This window comes from Kwoniella dendrophila, chromosome 8 (genome assembly GCF_036810415.1).
Source record: "Kwoniella dendrophila CBS 6074 chromosome 8, complete sequence".
Lineage (NCBI taxonomy): Eukaryota > Fungi > Basidiomycota > Tremellomycetes > Tremellales > Cryptococcaceae > Kwoniella > Kwoniella dendrophila.
The window spans coordinates 277,638-296,866 of record NC_089483.1 but is presented as its reverse complement, the minus strand read 5'-3'; the positions used below and the strand labels follow the sequence as shown (position 1 = coordinate 296,866).

Sequence of the window (19,229 nt, the reverse complement as noted above, 5' to 3'; positions counted from 1 at the left end):
CGTCCGCTCGGGGATGCAATCTGAATCAATACCGTCTGTGCAATGAAGTTATATATAGAATGCATGAATACATAAATGTTACAACAAATTTTATCTGAAGAGAAAACTATTCTTCATCTATTTCAATATCATCATTTGCTGAAGTAGAAGTTTTAGTTTTTTTAATTTTCAAACCTTTCATTTTTCTACCTTGCATTTTTGATAAATCTTGTTTTTCTAAATGTAATTTACCAATTTTATCACCCATTTGATCAGTTTCAATATTTTTCTTTTTCTTACCTAAACCAGATTCAATATTATTTTTAGATAATTTTGGTCTTTTCAATGACATTTTTAATAATTCTTCATCTGGATCTTGAATTCTTCTTAATTTAAAATCAATTGATGGACCCATTTCAGTTAATTGAATTTTTGGTTGTTTTGCCACACCTGATGAAATTAATTTTAATGTATAAACTCTAAAATGTACTTTAGGTAAATTCTTCGTATCTTCCTCTGCTCCTCCTCCTAAACCATTCACTTCAATATCAGACGGTAAAGGTCCAGCAGTTATTGAAATAACATGTTCAATTCCACCAATTAAAGGAATTTCTTTTAAAGCATGACCATTATAAAAATCTAATAACATTGATTTTATTGACATATATTTTGGATGTACGTCAAATAAATCAGAATGAAATACCATTAATGGTCTTATACCGACAGATGATTTTGGTGACTAAGAGAGGTTCATAAAAATCGAGATTAGTACAATTTCTGTGATATATATATATATATATACATATATCATATATTCAATCCTTTTGTCTTGTTACCATGCTTCTTCTTCTCAATGAATCTCCTTGCACTTGCACCACTACATGAAAATTACTTCGATAAACTCTAATATCAAAGCCCTCGATATTCCATCTTCCCATTCTTTCCTCCATAAATTCTTGTTATGACACCTTCTACTTTTCTTCTCACTTCAATCCTCATATCCAACATACAAACCAAATCATGAACCCAAGGAAAAAAAAAAAAAAAAAAACAGATTTTTTTTTTCCAACCAACTCACATCAAATTCATCCATAGATTTAAAATCATCAACACCTAATTCTAACATATCTAAAATTCTACCATCAAACATTCTTGAGAAAACTAAATTATGTGGTCTTTTCTTTGAATGTAATCCAGTAACAAATAAACTTGAATCATTTTTATTAGCGAAAAATTCTAATGATGAAGAATCTTCAAATGGATGAATATCATTTTTTCGACTGAAATTTATCGCATTTGGTCTTTTTAATGCGTACTAGAATAAGAAGAACCCAACGAAGATGATTATATAGTTAGCTTAGAACAACATTCTCGTAGTTTGTCTATCAGTGTTTTCTTTGGCAATGTTCTGAAACTCCGGCCTAACCTCCAAAACGATATGATATCTTTAAATACTCTATGTAAAGTTCAATTCCAAACTCACCAAATCTTTCATAACATTTCTCACTATATCACTTGTAGCTTGACCTCTAACGAAAATTGCTGTCTTTTCATTTTCGACTATTTGTGGTTCTCTTTGAGCCAAAGCTCTTTTCACTCTGGCATTTTTAGGTTTTCTGATTATGGTATCAAAGCAATTTGATTCAGTATTCTACAGTTTCAGAAGTGGTCAAGTCTCAAGTAACCTTTTCACTTACATCGTACGAAGCATAGACATCTTGACTAGCCTTCTGTTATTGTGATAATAGAATAGGAGTGATCATTTCCAGATATTATGCTATTAATGTTCAATAGCAGTAACAGCAGGTCACATCTCGAAGTGATTCGCAAAAAATATCCAAAAATCTATGTTACGTTTTAACGAGATGACGGAATCAAAAATTGTTTATCCCTCCACCAGCTAAGCGGAGATCACCGCCATACATAAATTAATACTTTAATATTGATCTGATGAAAGTTGAAATTTCTGTTCGTTCAAGTAGCAAATTACATACTTTTAGGTAGTTAATTTAACTAGATATAGGCAATACATCAAAGCCCGTTGTAAAGACAATCAACTGTTGAAAACTAGCTAGAATCTTATACCTTTTTTGCCCCAATTCAAGTCACAATGCCTATCAGACAGACAAAGCAATCTTTAAAACCAACTCAGAAACTCTCAAAAGCAATTTCACCTCTATCGAAAGGAAAAGCGAAAGCCAAGGTTCAACCTCCTTCCAAAAGACCTCGACCTGCTTCTCCAGAATACTCCGGCTCTGGCTCTGGCTCTGGCTCTGGATCTGATAATGACTACAAAGAAGAAAATGAAGATAAATCAGCTATGTTAGCTATGCTCGAAGCCCGATCTAGAGCAATGTTAGGTTTGGGTCCTATATCATCAACAGGTTCAAATCAAGCAGAAAGTAGCAAGAATGTCAAAGGTAAAAAGAAAGCTACTGCAGCTGAATTGGAAGCATCAGAATCTGATGATGATCAGACAGATGGCGATGAGGATGAAGAAGAAGAAGGAGATGGCAGTGAATTTTCTGATGATGGTTGGGGTGCAGAGGATGGATTCATCACTGATAGCGAGGATGAATTCGGCTTAGAAGGTAAGTTTCGGACTATGTAGCTTTTCATTTCACATTGAGATCTTAGCTCATATGATGGAATTTCTATGATTGATGAAACGTAGATTTGGCATCAGCTCAAGCGACATCCAGTAAAGTACCTGAAGTGGTTTTCGATGGTGGAGTAGGCATAAAACGAGATATGGGTTTAACGAAAGCTGAAAGGAAAGCATTTATGGTGAGTAAAGCTGTTTCATAATTATACTGCTTTATAGGAACTATAGGAGAACTCATGTTACAGTACTTCATTTTCAACTCAATCAGAACGGTAATTCAGCTAAAATGATGGGATTACAACCTGAAGATGATGGATATAGTAATTTTGGTAGACCTAACAAACGGTCTAGAGGTGATTCAGAAGATTTAGAAGAACAGTAAGTTATCTTTTCAAATATCTATTCATGTGAAAAAATACATGCTCCTATGAAATCTCAATGCAAAGTAATAAAGATGGATATTTCTAGACTAATACTAATGATTATTTTTTCTTTCAGGTCAAATATAAAATTAGATCAAACATTACATAAAATGTTATTAAATACACTTTTACCTGAAAATCAATTATCAAATTTAAAAAAATCATCTGAAAAAAGAAATATGATTCAAAGTAGATTAAATGAATTATCAAATTATAATTTACCTGGTCAAGGTTTAAATAGAATAAAAGATGAACAATTATCAAAACATCCTGCATCCATTAGAACTGGTTTAATACATAAACAAGAAAAAATTAAAAAAGAAAAATTATTACAAGATAAATTATCAGGTAATTTTGATAAAAAATTCGGTAATATAAATAAATCTTTTACTAGTTCTAGTTCATCCTCGATAAAAGGAAAACAAAGAGCTGAAATTGGTTTTGATACTTCATTATCAAAAAAGAAAAAAGGTATGAGTGGAAGAAAATCTCAAATAAATGGTGATTCAGATAGATCAAGAGGTTTATCAATGGGTATAGGTAAATTTCATAATGGTACTTTGAAAATATCAAAAAATGATATTCAAACTGTAAATGAATCATCTTCAAGAAATAGTTTTGGAGGAAGAGGTGGTAAGGGTGGTAGAGGTGGTAAAGGCGGTAAAAGAGGTGGTAGAAGGTGATGGTTGATCATTTGTATAATGTATATCTCTCGTTATATATCCCCTTGTATTTATCATTATGCTTGAACGCAAACTACGTGTATATTCGAAATATCAGAAGATGCATACCTGATCATCATGTGTGTTCACCATTACCAGTCCCCATTATGACCCGATGGTCACATCGCTCACTCAATTCGGTTATTCGGAAAATAATACATTTCATACACAATATACCATAAGATTAATTTATAATTTGATTAAGAGACAAAATGAAAAAAAGGGGGGATTTCACAAATCTTTCATACATTCTTCTCTTCCAAACTCATCATTTCGAACCAGACGCAACATTCGTTCCCTCCATCGCCACTTCGCAGCTCTTGGGTGTACTTCTTCCTTACATTCGCTGATCCACTTCTAGACTTTCTGCTACCACTTCGTAGTTGGAGAGGCCAGATGGCTATTTACTCCTTGACTTCATATTGAGCTAAATCACCAAATGTGTTTTCAGATGCATAGAGAACGTAGAGGAAACCTGTACAATGGAAAACGCATCAGCCATGTCTCTCACGCTACCTGTACATTTTAGAAGAGGAAGCTTACCATCCTCATCTCTGTGGAGTTGTAAGGAGCATTTATCAGCAAATCATGCTTCTGATTATAGCAAATCGCGGCTGAATCGCAAGACTCACTTGTGCTCATCATAGATAGCACTCATCAAAGCAGCAGTAGGTGGAAGAATATCATCAACAAAGATGAAAATAGCTTTCTCTGGTGCAAGCTTGATTCGTTTCCTATACGTTTTGGATGTCTGTCAGCTTCATGAGCGGTGACTAGTCCGAAATGCAGAGAGCTGACCTTATGACATATACGAATTGACCAACTGTAAGATCCTATAATTCGTCTATCAGCTAACTCATTCTATTTCGTGCTTTTGAGACCATCAGCTAGGCGACGACTCACTGAAGGAACAAGATATTTCTTTTTGTCAATGGTTGGAATATCACTCTTCTCAGCTTTCTCGCAGATTACCTAGCAAAGATACACGTTAGTAGCTGTTTCATCACAGCAGTCGCGATATTGCTTGATATTTGATAGAAATAATGGCAGTGCGGCCTTTTGAAGGAAAATGAATGAATCCGTCTACTTACTGGAATCCTGTCGTTGTACTTTTGTCTGATTCTTTCAGCTTCAGCCTTTCTTTTGTCTGGTTATTCAGAACAAATTGTTGTTAATGAGGAGGAGGATAGGGAGTGTCGGTGAAGTAGCAGTTTGGGCAAGGAAAGAAGATAGCCATAGGCGAAAAATGACGATTACAAAGGATAGTGTTTCCATATATAGTTGAATGGTATTCATGTGAAAGGGTTATCGATATAGTCACGAACGTTGAAGTTGGAGCAGATTCGTGGTAAGAGTGAGAGGAATTGTTAGTCGTCATTCTTTCTTCCTTCCTTCCTCGCGACGTAACTTTCTAGATATATGAAACATCGCTGCGACTCACCAAATGGGTGTTCGTCCTTAAACTTGCTTCGTACCATTGCTGCTGATGTTATCAAGTATCAATTGGTGTATATAATTATCTAATGGAGAGAACGGTGTGAATTTGAAGACTGCATGTATCGATCATAGACGAGATACATTCAATGGATGGATGAGGTAAGAGGCGCGTGCGTGTCGGGGAAGAAGGTTGAATGATGAGAAAGTATGAAGTGATGATATGTGAACACGCTGTCAGCTATTTACTTGAGCCTTTGTAGAACAGCTAACATGATCCCACCTACAGATACGTTTCTTATCAAATGCTGAGTGTTATATAAAGGGGTATGAATTGCGACTAAGTGAGTAAAGCTGTTGTTATTGTTGTTGTTATTGTTGTCAAGTGAATGGAATGAAGTAATGGGTGGCAATACATCTAGTCTGTTGGTAATGTAATCATGTTAATCAACTGGATCACGCACACACACACTCTCTCTCACCCGCTAACGGCAACATCCTTAGGTTATCTTGTTGTACCGGTTATATGTTTATCATTATTAGCCACGTGAGTCGAATCAGAACAATTGATTAAATGGTACACCTATTCAAGGTAAATGCCACACTTCACTCTTAAGCAAGTTCAACGATGATGAATGACGGTTACGCGTTGACACCGAACAAAGATACCTCGAATAACTGAAATATATTGCATTTCTTCATCCAAAAACAACATCAATATAACAGACTAACCTTTCACAATGGCTTTATATCACAATCCACCAATGGCTTATGCTCAAGAACCAAATACAGCTCCAATAGAGCAGTAAGTCTTTTGGAATTTCCCCTTCCTTCATTGGTTATTCGAACGTTGGATAGGTGTTCCAACAGATACAATACCGTAGACGACCAGATTCATTGACAAGTATAATAAACTGATCACTATATGCATCATCATTAACTTGTACAGCCGATTCAACCCATATTCAGATAATGGAGGATCAATTCTAGCTATTGCAGGAAAAGATTTCAGTGTGATTGCAGGTGATACAAGACAATCTGAAGGATATAATATTCAAACTAGATATGCTAGAAAAGTATGGCAACTGTGAGCGATAATCCCTTGAAATCAACCAAAAATCAGCTGCTTGATTACTCGAAGCCTTGCGGGAATTAAAGCTGATGGTTATGTCCACATGTAGAACCGATAAAGCAGTATTGGCAACAAATGGATTTTCAGCAGATGGTAACAACTTTGTTAAACGGGTGAAACAAAGATTAGAAGTGAGTTTGAGTTTCAGTCCATTTTGCATGTAAAATCCATAACATACTCCCCTATATCCTCTTCGGCTATTCAGAGAGTATAAGGCAACATTCATAGCTGATATTTACGGTCCCCTATTTATAGTGGTACGAACATGCTCATCACAAGCCAATGGGCCTGAAATCAATAGCCAGAATGATTCAAACTATGTTATATGGAAAGCGATTCTTCCCATATTACGTATACAACATTCTTGGTGGTATAGAAGAGGATGGTAAGTAGATTGTCTCACATCTGTTTTCATCGTCATATCATCTCCATAAGATTGATACAGCAACGCAAAATGCTAATCATCTGCTTTTACTCACCACAGGTTCAGGCGCAGTATACTCATTTGATCCAGTAGGGTCATATGAAAGAGAAGCATGTAGAGCAGCAGGAGCAGCTCAATCTTTAATTCAACCTTTTTTAGATAATCAAATTTATTTTAAAAATCAACAACCTGAATCTGGTGCTGAACCATTCATACCTGGAAATTTACCTTTAAGTACAGTTTTATCATTAGTTGTAGATAGTTTTACAAGTGCAACAGAAAGGCATATTGAAGTTGGTGATGGAATGGAAATTTATATCGTAATGAAAAAAGGTAGATCAACTGATGATTTATTAGGTGAAGGTAAATTACAAAAAGGTATGAAAGTTGAAGAATTAATCCCATTAGGTGAATCTTCAGATGATGAAGATGGTCAAGGAGGTGAAAGAACTTTTTTAGTTAGACAAGCTTTAAAGAGAGATTAAATAAAGAAAACAGAAATAAAAGATAAACAGACATACGATGTTGTAAGATAAAGTCAAATAGATATTCAGTAGATTCAGATAATTTCTGATGCAGCATCACTTCACGATCAGCGAATTGTGTTCAACTGTCTGAGGGCGAGGCGTTAAACAAGCCATAATACCTTGTTGCGTTTTGAACGCTCTCAAGCATGAAATCAGTCTATTCGAATCGTATTCTTCTGTTAGTACAATATATTAGCACGGCTCTGTCTGAATGGCAGTGTTGATAATCGCTAAGCTAGTTGGCATAATCCAAACATGTCTTATACGAATCTAAGCCACCCTATTACAGAAATGCAGTGATGAATGTATGAGCTTCATTACTTTCTAAATATGCTAGTGTTGGCGTCCTTATACCAGTTACCAATCCTCCTTGTTAAGCTTCTTACGTTGTACTAAGCATAACGAACTGTAAGCGCTTGCTTCGAATGACTCGGATTCAATGAAATCGGTAACCGCTTGTATCTGTGTAGATGATGGATATGTTCGTGTTACTCTGTACATATGCACCATATTTATGTATTGACGGTTCCTTCCTCATTAAACTTCTGCTCTTTGCGACAGTATCATCGATAAATGTCTGTTATATACCTGGAATATGAAATTGCACTCATTGGCAAATTATCGAATTTAGCGGATGTTGATCTTGTGAGTTGTGAGCAGCGAGGTGATTTTAGCAATTTCATCCGATTCATGGAAAAGAGTAAATACTACGCCTTTGGTAATCAATATAGTATGAGTTTGGTAAAACATCGTAATGGTCTTAAAATACATTTTGAATAACCTTATGGCTGTGGGCATATCGTTTGTTTCAGGTCGGTCGATTATTATTTAATCTGAATAGGTTGAATACACGGACGATACCCGATTTACTAAAACGGTATGTCCTATAGTGAGTACAGTAGTCGGATACGCTGTTTTCCCAGAGTTCCACTTTGAAGAATACATATCTTCTGTGGATCAAACAGCAGTATTCATTTCGGCAGCTTGAGGATAATTCAGTCAAACTGCGGTTGCGGTGAACTACGGTATGAGGCGTTTCCAGAACCTATTTATCGGATAAGCATTTTAGGGAGATGGGATGAAATGGGATGATATGGGATCCCATAATCAAGAAATGAGTTACAGTACATGCCTAATGAAGATCTCTCGTAAATATAGTAAAGATATTCACGTAAATTTCAAAGAAACCGGTAATTCCTTTCAAGAGATTTTATTCGATATCGGCCGACTGCGAATTTGGAATTCTTTAATCAGATGTCTACCTTATCTCTTTGATATCGACGACGATGAGTGACTTCATTTTTTAATTGAAAAAGCTATACGATACTTATAAGTAGCATTGCAGTGACGAGAAGAAAGGCGATGTCATAAAGTACTTTTTCAAGACGATAATCACAATCACATGACATTACAAGCAGGATGCCTTCAATCACATTCCTTTGTTCACCTTAATTACTCGTCATACTACTAGTACGAACCTCTTGAACCGCTATCAGCGGATTTATTCGTATTTTATGGTAGAAAGAGCGCAAAATTTGAATTCTTTCAAAGAATAATCAAAAGAGACGGGAATTAACCTTTATTTCAGGAACATCGTTGTAGAGTGGCTTCTACAGTAGGAATACGTAGGAATTCCCTTGATCTCCTATGACGCGCGAGGATGACCTTTATGCCGATTTTGCTCGTGTGTCGATAACGCAATAAATAGGGTTTTACTTAGCTGGTTTATGGGTTATAAGGTAGGGTCAACACCTTATCAGTGTAAAAAGGTCTCACGACCAAACAAGAAAAACCATTCACGGATTTAATGGCTTGGCATAAAGCATCATCGCTTAGCTTTAAAAGAAGATTACGCCCTGCGCTTTGTGACCTACGTCCAGACAACCCCCTTTTCCCCTCGTTTTATTCATTGATGGATGACATACCAAGAACATCTATCAGATAAACTACTGCGGACAATCGCTGATGATCTTCTTTGTAACTATTGTAACTGTGGGGGAATCAAAAGAATAGGAAATGAATTGTCCGATACGATCTACATACGTATTTCATGCAGCAATTAGAATAAGGAATCGCTGCGGAAATGACAGTTTTAAAAGCCATCACCATGACCATTACCGCGCATTTTTTACTTTAAATTATGTAAATGTTGTACGTACATCCCAAAAGTTTAATAGGCGATTAGAGAGCAAAGGTAAAAAAGAAACTTTTTTCCTTCTCAACCATACTTCATATTTTCTATCGATCTAAAGAAGATTTGATTTTTATCAACTGGTGTGTGATCGAAAGATACTTGTCACCATCCGTTTTCAGTGATAGTTATCTTCAGTTTGCCTTTTGTTTTTATCTCTTTAAGTATTGCTTTAGCTTTATCAACCCAACTATAAGAGAGAGCAGATAGAACAATCATCAGCACGCGCGTCATACAGTGTGAATCAGAAATTTTTGGGCCTCAAATGGAACAAAAATCGTCTATAGTCTTATCAACAAAAAGAAGCATTTCTTAAGAAACAGTCTTTAAGGCATAGATTAGAAAACCGGAGAACAACAAAATCAGAACTGGTAAGTTTTCTTTATATATCAGTTTTGTACTATATCATATCCCATCGCTCTATTCGGAGTATTTTGTATTTTGCATCGCTTTTCCAAAAAGTCCTCATTTGTTATTCTCGTTGTCCTTGTCATTGGCGACGTCTCCCGCATCGTTTTCAGCGCATGTTCTAGGCTATCATGCTGTGCAATCCATTCTCTATCGACTCTTTGTTGATTCTACATTATCGTATTATCAATTTCGCCATCTGATCTCATATGAACGGAAAAATGCTTAACAAGCCGTGTTTCATGTCTTGCAAACTCTAAGCATCTTTAACATTTACTCCTTGAATACCGATTTCTGGTATCTGTCCTTTCATTTACCCATTTTCACGGACTTTCTCTTGGCGACCATCATACTATAATTCTTCCAATCAATGTTCCTTTATACTTTTTTCACCACTTCCTTGTCATTTTGTCGTGATTATGATTACATATAACCTTACTCTTACTGATCAATACCAATAATTCATGTTTGTTTTTCTTAGCATTTGCCATAATAAGAAACAGGAACAAGGAGAAAAACGACATTGCGCAGAGCGCAGTCGAGACTATTGAATACCTAATTGGAGAATCGATCACCATTGTATATATACTGGAATAAATATGTCGACCCAAATATCCCCTTCACCAACGTTGAACAACAGTTTCTTAAATGCTAAAGCACAATCGTCAAGGAGAACTCCATCATACGATATGGATCGACCAAATGGATTCAGAAAAGGTTCTTCAACATTACCTGTCGTTCCTGAAAATCATGGTCATATAGCGATAGCAGCAACAACATCAACAGATCAACTATCTATACCTGCGCCAGCTCCCTCATCATCAACAGCAATAGCAGCAGCAGTGAATCAACGACAATCAACTAGAAGGACAAACAGTAACAGTAATGGCAACACGCGTTCCTCTGCAAGTAATTTGAGAGAAATGGATAAAAGTTTAGAGATGAAAATGAGAAGATCATCATCATCTGAAAAAGGAAAATCAAAAGAATTGTCTTCAACAAACTCAAATCAGGGACTTTATGGACAAGAACAAGTAAAGAGGAAAAGAGCGGATTGGGTAATTGACTTGATTGAGACCCAGAAGGGTGCTGAAAGTTGGATAGCGGATCAGCGAGTGATTTTGGTCTTAGGAGGTAAGTTAAGATAAATAGTGCACTTTCCTGCTATATAAGTATTGCCTGCTAATACGAGTATAACAATATCAATAGATTCGACTCCAGCATCTCTAGCTCCTATACTCTACGATCCAGCATTTTCAGATACATTACTCCTGGTTGGATCATATCAACCTTTACCAGCTATCGAAGCGTTACTATCCCCTTCCCACTTGATGTCATCATTACCTGATCAACAGATCTTCCCCCAAGTCCAACCTTTCTCGCTCTCAATCGAATCAAATGACACAGATGCGCACGCTTTGACAGTCTTACTAGCTCAAGCAACGACACTCGCTCAACAGTATCGATCTAGATCTAGAAGATCCTCCAACATATCGCGACCCAGGGCAGATTCATTCGCTTCTTCTGCATCGAACTCCCCACCATCTACGCCTCCTATGCGCAAGCGAGTATTATCAAACTTTGGTATGAGTGCTTCGTCCTCAGCTCGAAGTTCCATGGACTCCAACCTGAGTACGAACGACAGACAGCGATCAATGTCGTTATACGATAACTCGAATGATTTAACTCCAAAAGCCAAAAATAGGTTTACATCTTTCGGTAGAGATAGTATTTTTGGTTCGATAAGAAGAAATTCAGAATCAAGTGATAATTTGAATGATTTATCATCTTCTGCAACATCATCATCGAGTGGTGCTTTGTTCGATGCCATTATCAATTTCGTACCTGAAATGTCCAACTTTAAACAAGACAGAGCATTACAAGACATGTTACATCAAGCTGTTGTTATAACTACTGGTATAATGCCATGTCTGACCAAGAAGCAAAATGGTCGTCCATCATCATCTGCAGAAGACAAACTATCGATGCCTATCAGTTTAATACATGTTTTACCTAGATTGATGCCTGCTCCATTACCTTCAGTAATCGAAAGTTTTTTACTTTCATTATTACCCACTTTCCAACTTAGATGCCCGAGAGAAATTTTTGGTTCTGTAGTTACTACACCAGTTTGGTTATCACCTTTTACTCAACCAAACTCTATCAAGAACGACGATAATGATGATGAGGATGTTTCCGGGGCACAAGTACTATTGTTCGGTGGAATTCGATGTCCATATCAAGTTTTACAAAGTTCAGAAGAGCAATTTAGGCCTAGAGCTTTTTTATCAAATTGGTCAAGCTGTATAAATATGCCTGGATTGATAGCTGAATCGAGAAATCCATCAACTAGACTGAATAATCATCATGAAAGACAATTATCTTCACCACCTTCCATATTGTATAACAACTCTTCAGAATCACGTACACCACCAAGATCAAGATCACCTTCATCACCTAAAACCAGGAATCTACCTGCTGCAAATCAATCACATAAATCTAGCTTACCTAGATCAGTTTCAATGCCAATTTCACCTTCTTCTTCGATCTCAACAAACAACGGTATGAACACAAATACAACAAGAAGATCAAAATTACATGTTAGTCATACACCACCAATGATGAGTGAAGTGGATTTACCTTCAACTTCCAGTACACCTACATCACCTATAAAAGAGACTAGTAACAGTAATTCACCGCCAACACCAGATTTAGACTCATCAATCAATTCATCATGTTCTTCGAGTATAATTGTATCAAATGAAACTGAAAGTAACGATCATAGTCAAAACAGGAATAACGAGGAAAACGTAACTATCATGAACTCTTCAGGATCAACAGAGTTATCGAATGCGACTTCGAATAACGGTAAAAATGTCAAAAGAGGTTTGAAACATTGGTTTAAAAGGGAATTTAAAATAGGATAAAGTAGTGTATATCAAATCGGAATCTGGGAATCCAAGAGATGTCGCAAAAAACTGCAGAGAATGTTGTAGAACAGCAGAAGGAATGGGCAGTTGACGGAATAAATAGGAAAGAGAAACGTATCGATATTAGAGGAACACTCGAAGCACGTCGAAATGTAAACTTAGATATAGTACTCGCACTATAGTTACCTGCCACAGTTTACAACATAAATATTCATATTCAGATCCATATCTTATTTCAATACAATTGACAGATTCAAACTCATATGTAACGTTAATCTCCTATACTTAGTCATAACTACATATTTTAGTATGTATTCTACCTAATTGTATCTTAATTTGTACATAGATGCAGAACATAATCATACTCGAAGCAACATCATTAGCAATAGCATTTCAAAACAGAAATAATGCTTGGTTGTGGGATAATACAGTTACTGGTAGCTTGCAAAAATCCATACATGATAATATTTATCTTGAAACAATACTGTGGTACAAACTATCTATAACGAATGATAATGGCAAATAATCCTATACTATTCTCCTATTATCACCAAATACATCACCCTCATTCTCATACAATTGCTGTTCTCTTTTCTTTTCTTGTAATTCCTGAAGGATACTTGCTAAAGCTGTTGTACCTGTACCTCTATGTTCTTGATTCAAATTCAAATTGATTCGATTTACAGATTGTAATTGTGGTTCTGAATTAAAATAACTTATTGATGATAATGAAGGTGATATAACACTTAATAATCTTTCTTCATTATTGTTTTCATCTTGATCTTGTTGATCATGAACATTATCAGAATTTAGATAATCTACTGAATCATGTTTATAACTTTGATCATGACCATAATCATGTTCTGTATATTGTTGGGGTTTAGGTGGTAAAGGAGGTGCTGTACTGTTATTATCTGCAAATGGATCAAGTGTTTTGATCATCGTCGATCCTTCAGCTAAAGTTGGTGCTCTTGACATCGGTCTAGGATAAATCATTTGTTCAGAATATCTTTTGTGATAATCTCCGATAGGTGGATATCTTGAATCATAATTTGAATTTGAATTATCATCATCTAAAGCTCTTCCAATAGATTGAGGATCAACCATTGTCCATTCAGGTCCACGTTCATATTGTTCATTCGGTATAACACTGATATTATCTTGAGATGAATTACGATTTTGATCATGGTTTTGATTTTGATGATGATGATAATAAGATGAAGGCCAATCATTGTTTTGTGTTAATGCAGTTGGAATTTGACTTGCTCCAAAAGAATTTTCAGTTCTTGTACTTTCTTTCCTTTTTAAACTTTTATTTAAACCTAAACCTAAACCTGAACCTAAAGAATGACCTAATTTCTCTCCTCTAGTTGGGAACATTGATTTTACACCTTCATAAGCTCCATAAAATTTATCTACCCAAAAAGTTTGTCTTTGTTTTAATTTATCATCGTCTTTTCTTTCTTCTACAACAGTATCAGATTGCATCTGGGTATTCGTTTTTGATGATCTGGGTTTCGAGAAATCATTTTCACTAAACATATGTCCATTACTATAAATATGATTTTGATTATTATCGTTGGTATTATTAGTATATTTCTCAGAATTAATATCTTTTTCAACTAATCTCTTTTCATCTTGATTATCTATTGTATTGATATCATTTTGAGATAATTTCCTACCAGCTAATTTCAAAAATGCTTGTCCAGGTGCAGCTAAAGATGATATCGTTAATCCAAATGTACCTTTTCTAGGTACGAAAGGTCTACGTGTATTTTCCACTGTATCATTTGGATATTCGAAGAAACTCTTTTCATCATATTGTGGATTATTACTGTTATTATTATTAGGTTCAATAATACGTGGTAAATCTTGATTTTGGAATGTTGGTGTCGTACCTCTAAATTGTTTTTCAGCATAAGTATCATAAATTGGATGTGGATGTGCTTGATCAGTTTTCATCCAAGGTATCCATTTCGTCATTGTGTTATTACCGTTACCATTATTTGGAGGTGATGATGGTGGAACACCTCCTCTGTATTGATAATACTTATCTCTTCCACCAGAATTCCAAATAACGATAATTAAACCAATAAAAAATAATAAACCCCACATTCCTAACATAATACCATAAAATGTTCTTTCAGTTTTTAAAGCATTTTCAAAATGATTAATTAACTTTCCTACTATACCTTCATCTGCTCCATCGCCTGAATCCGATTCTGCAGCAGAAGCAGCTATAGGTGTAGCTATTTCATTCATTGTTTCATTTGATAACATTAAGATGTTTGAAGGTAATTTAGGTAAATCAATATGAGCATGTTCAGATATCCATGTTAAACCTTTTTCTAAATTATTAATTTTTGATCCTAATATACAATACATAAAATTGTTAATTGGATTATATAGTATTGTACCACCGAAAGTCGTATTTAAAACTGAAAGTCGAATATGAACAATTGATCAGCTAAAAAATCGAAAACCATTCGCCTGCCAATTAGCTTACTTTGGTCGATATCATCGTAAAACTCGACTAAAGTAGTATTGAGTGTAACAGCAGTAGTATTTAACCATGATCCAAATAACTCTTCATCAATTCTTTTTTGATAGGCATCGATAGCAGCATTATATTTATCAGCATATTCTTGACTTGATTCCATCGCTGCAGCGTTTAGTTTTGCTGTAAGTGAATTGGTGGAAGCTGCAACTGTCGAATTGGCATTTTCTCTCGCATGAGCTTTCAGTGCATCAAGGGCGACAAGTTGGAATTGGATGGAAAGGAAACCGAGAAGCGATATGAAGAGAAGTGCAAGACATGTTGGATGAGAAAGGTAAGATACTAATTCATAACGATGACTTTTGTTAGCTGAAATATCAATTTCAATGAAAGGTCTAGATAACTTACAAAACCATCTTATATTAGTTCTCGATCTACCTGAAGGAGATAATCTACCTAAAATACTCGAAGAATATTTTTCCAAGATTGGATGTTCTACAATAGCGACCATTCTCCATGCGTCCACGTTTTTCTCTCTTTTCCATTCATCTTCAACAGTTTCAACAGTATCTTTCAATGTTTTCCATTTTCTCCATTCCCAAATTGCCAAAGCTAACCAAATTAAAAACAATAATAAAAACATTAAACCTATAGCAATATTTGATAATTTATGTAAAGATTTTGCTGTATTATCAATTAATGAAGTATCTAAATTTGTACATAAATCATTTCTTAAATCATTTGCTTTATTTGAAGATAATGATGATAATGATGGTACAGGTAATAAAGTTGAATTAAAACTTGATGCCATTTCAATCCTTGTTTCATTTATTTCTTTTATTAAAGCTTCAAATGGTACATCTATTATAGCATTCATTTTTTCTTTCAATTCTATCATTGTAGGTAAAGATGAGTTTAACTTGATTAAACTATCTTCAAATCCAGTTGGTACGGTGACGTTTGCAAGAAAATCGAGTGATGGTATTGAAAATTCCGGTACAGATAAATTAACGTTGATGAGTGATGTGACGTGCTAGACAGACAAAAAGATTGTCAGCGTATTAGTTCCTATTTCGATCCATAATAGCATAACTCACATTGATACCATTAACAGCAGATTGGATAATCTTGTTAGCTCCCGCAATATCAGACTGTATATTTTCCCTGATAGAATCCAAAGAGTTTGTGATAGCATCGGTGATCTAGATGAGGAGTGGGTGAATCAGCTTGAAGAAAATACATTGTATATTTTTATTATGCCTTGATTGACTTACTGTTTCCACAGCTGCAATGACAATTTCTAAAGTACCTCTTACAGCTAATTCGATTGTACACAACAACAAACTTCTATAAGTATCTACAATAAAATTTACTACAACTTCGATTATTTTGACTGAATCCATTAATAAAATACCAATAGCTAGTATACTTGCTTGTGTAGCTCTTATAACTTCTTCATTAGTTTGCATAGCTAGATATCTTGGCATAGTTTGAATTGAAGCTGCACCTTTTGCTAAGCCACCACATGCAGCAAACATTTGATTTTTTAATGATTCTGCTAAAGATGCTGTTGATGATCTATTGTATATCATATGTGCTATAGTTAACATAATCGGTAATAGACAAGGTGAGAAGAATGTTAATAGTAATCGAGGTGATAATGATAAATATGGTCTTAACCTAGTTTCCGATCCACCATTAAAAGTGTTTGATACGGACGGTTGACGAGGTGAATATGGTGTATGTGGTGTGGCTGGTAATGTAGATGATGAATGATAATGTGAGAATGGTGGCCTACCATGAGGTGTGAGTGGTATAACATCATCTGGATTAGGTATATTATTACGTCGTGGTGGTTGAAGTAATTCTGGGTTTGGTGAAGCCATCTTGATAGTTAATCAGGCTGGGAAGATGCAGACGAGAGTTATGAAGGTCTCGATGGCTGGTTCGAGTTCGATTTGACTGCTTCACTGTAAATTCGTATATGGGTGGTAGTGGGTATATATTGGCACTGTTGATATATAGGTTAGTTCGACATATAGGTAAAATCGAAAGAAGGGAAGAAAAGATTAGTAGGAGTAACAAATTACATATCCCATTCTGTGAGCCAGCCTGAATCAGTAATGTTCAACCCGTAGGCATTACTATAGCATGCAGCTTAATAGCATCCAGCTGGATGAACAACAAAAGCGATTGGCATCGTGTTTGAAGTGTTGGTGAAGCATAATCAAGGGGAAATTTTCCATCACATGTTAATCTTTTTTGTCATTTGTTGATACAGTATGTTTCAGGTTATCTTCTGCATTATCCCTTTTCTCGTTGAAGCATGTTGTTGTTGTCTTATGCTGCATCGGCACTGGTCGTAGATCATGAACAGGTGGTAGTTGATCATTAAATATAATAATCGATCAAATATGTAACAAGAACAAAAGCAAAAATGATGAAAAGGATATTTTGACGATGATTCTTTTTCAACTTGAAACGTTTCAGGAACGAGCCCCCTTTTTTTGTACAACGATGCTAAATTAAAGGAATGTACTTTAAAGTTACGTAAGGCTGCGGAGTCTCCACTTATTGCCACTCGGTGGAGGTATGACATGTCGTGGTGCCTATGCTATCGCACCGCTTTTCTACATTGACGTTCTCGAGGTAGCTATCCTCTACACCGCAATACCCTGACTAGATAAACAAAGTGACGAGATGCTTATGTATGAGCCGGAAAGAAACGTTTTGATGTGTGTAAAAAAGAAGTTATGACAAGGAGTTGATCGCGCGCTCCTTGCTCGAAAGCTCGGAGCAAAGGTTTAAACTCAGTAGTTTGGACAATTTAAGTTTGTGCTACACGACCTTCAAATGGCGTTTTCTTAACGTTCGTTTATATAGCCAGATCTTCAGCTTTGTGTCTTCTTGCTGTTTAAGATGGCACGCAGTTATCCAGTCAATCAAGTATCAATGCTTCAAAAAGCAAGGCTTAATGAGACTTGATCGCGCGTTCTTCGTTTGACAACGAGGAACAAGTTAATAATTCGCTAAAGAATCCGAAGATTCACAAGCAATGACATTTGTTTCAATTTTGCGACACGACCGATAAAGTGCGTCATTGTTTAAGCTTATATGTACTATAGTTTGACCGTAATCTATAGAACGGCTTTCATTTCTTCTGACATTACTTGATTCGTTGCTGTTTGCTGTCTCTCTATTCTTCAATGCCAGCCGATTCCTGCGTAAGCTCATACAAAAAATGCAAAGACCAAGAAAGAAGAAAGGCCAAACGCTACAGATGAGGTTAGATAAGGGGGGCATAATATGATCTTAAGCATCTCTTCTTGCTTCTTTTGATGAACCGTCCGTCCGCCAAATAATATCCAAAGGAAAAGCAAATTGACCCGACAGAAACAAATAAGAGGATCCAAAAAGCATTGATCACGCGCCTCTTTGGGTGAGACTTCCCCTGTATCATTCTATGAGCTTAATACCTATATTTGTATATATCATTCATATGAGTGTATAATCTACTCTACAGCACTTTATGATCTAAGAGTTTGTTGTTTGATGTTTTAGAAGACAGCGTTGAGTCCTCAAGATGATCTGCAAGGTTACTGAACGAATCAATCTTTGATCTTCCCACCGGGAGAAGAAGGATCTTGGAATGAACGTTAAGTTTTATACCTCTTGCTCAAGAAGGTATGAGCTACATGAAGAAGCTGAAAACCGGTGAGCCACAGTTCAACGCTACGCGATCAGCATGATCTTGATAAGGGATATTTAAACCCTTCTTACGAGGGTCTGTGCCTTCAAAAGAATACTGCATCCATGCGGTAAAAGTCTTTCTCATATAAAAGGACCCCTTGTTCTCGATCAATTACCATGTGTGGCAAGCCCCTGTGCATTTTGATCATGTTAATACGGTTCGATTACCTATGTGTGTGGAAAGACGGCTAAAAGTCCATTGACTAGT

The 19,229-nt window shown here is 35.8% G+C and overlaps 6 protein-coding genes across 6 annotated transcripts; 3 read left to right on the top strand and 3 right to left on the bottom strand.

Annotated features, from left to right (window-relative positions):
* Positions 1-106: 106 nt before the first annotated feature.
* L201_005976 (uncharacterized protein) lies at positions 107-1,696 on the bottom strand (the record flags this gene model as incomplete). The annotated part of the gene is made up of 4 exons (XM_066221702.1): positions 107-718; positions 1,058-1,294; positions 1,463-1,595; positions 1,677-1,696. 4 exons carry the CDS (start codon positions 1,694-1,696, stop codon positions 107-109), a joined length of 1,002 nt encoding a protein of 333 aa, XP_066077799.1.
* A 393-nt stretch (positions 1,697-2,089) lies between these two features.
* L201_005975 (uncharacterized protein) lies at positions 2,090-3,689 on the top strand (the record flags this gene model as incomplete). Its single annotated transcript, XM_066221701.1, has 4 exons — positions 2,090-2,570; positions 2,654-2,766; positions 2,853-2,962; positions 3,083-3,689. The coding sequence occupies 4 exons, from the start codon at positions 2,090-2,092 to the stop codon at positions 3,687-3,689; spliced, it is 1,311 nt and encodes a 436-aa protein (XP_066077798.1).
* A 443-nt stretch (positions 3,690-4,132) lies between these two features.
* L201_005974 (uncharacterized protein) lies at positions 4,133-5,206 on the bottom strand (the record flags this gene model as incomplete). Its single annotated transcript, XM_066221700.1, has 7 exons — positions 4,133-4,203; positions 4,272-4,282; positions 4,361-4,462; positions 4,527-4,561; positions 4,632-4,700; positions 4,820-4,875; positions 5,170-5,206. The coding sequence occupies 7 exons, from the start codon at positions 5,204-5,206 to the stop codon at positions 4,133-4,135; spliced, it is 381 nt and encodes a 126-aa protein (XP_066077797.1).
* Positions 5,207-5,902: 696 nt separating this feature from the next.
* L201_005973 (uncharacterized protein) lies at positions 5,903-7,203 on the top strand (the record flags this gene model as incomplete). The annotated part of the gene is made up of 5 exons (XM_066221699.1): positions 5,903-5,967; positions 6,112-6,249; positions 6,344-6,425; positions 6,550-6,679; positions 6,779-7,203. 5 exons carry the CDS (start codon positions 5,903-5,905, stop codon positions 7,201-7,203), a joined length of 840 nt encoding a protein of 279 aa, XP_066077796.1.
* A 3,240-nt stretch (positions 7,204-10,443) lies between these two features.
* On the top strand, positions 10,444-12,771 carry L201_005972 (uncharacterized protein; the record flags this gene model as incomplete). The annotated part of the gene is made up of 2 exons (XM_066221698.1): positions 10,444-10,978; positions 11,054-12,771. The coding sequence occupies 2 exons, from the start codon at positions 10,444-10,446 to the stop codon at positions 12,769-12,771; spliced, it is 2,253 nt and encodes a 750-aa protein (XP_066077795.1).
* A 531-nt stretch (positions 12,772-13,302) lies between these two features.
* L201_005971 (uncharacterized protein) lies at positions 13,303-17,157 on the bottom strand (the record flags this gene model as incomplete). Its single annotated transcript, XM_066221697.1, has 5 exons — positions 13,303-15,212; positions 15,281-15,613; positions 15,680-16,304; positions 16,369-16,473; positions 16,546-17,157. 5 exons carry the CDS (start codon positions 17,155-17,157, stop codon positions 13,303-13,305), a joined length of 3,585 nt encoding a protein of 1,194 aa, XP_066077794.1.
* Between the last annotated feature and the right edge of the window lie 2,072 nt (positions 17,158-19,229).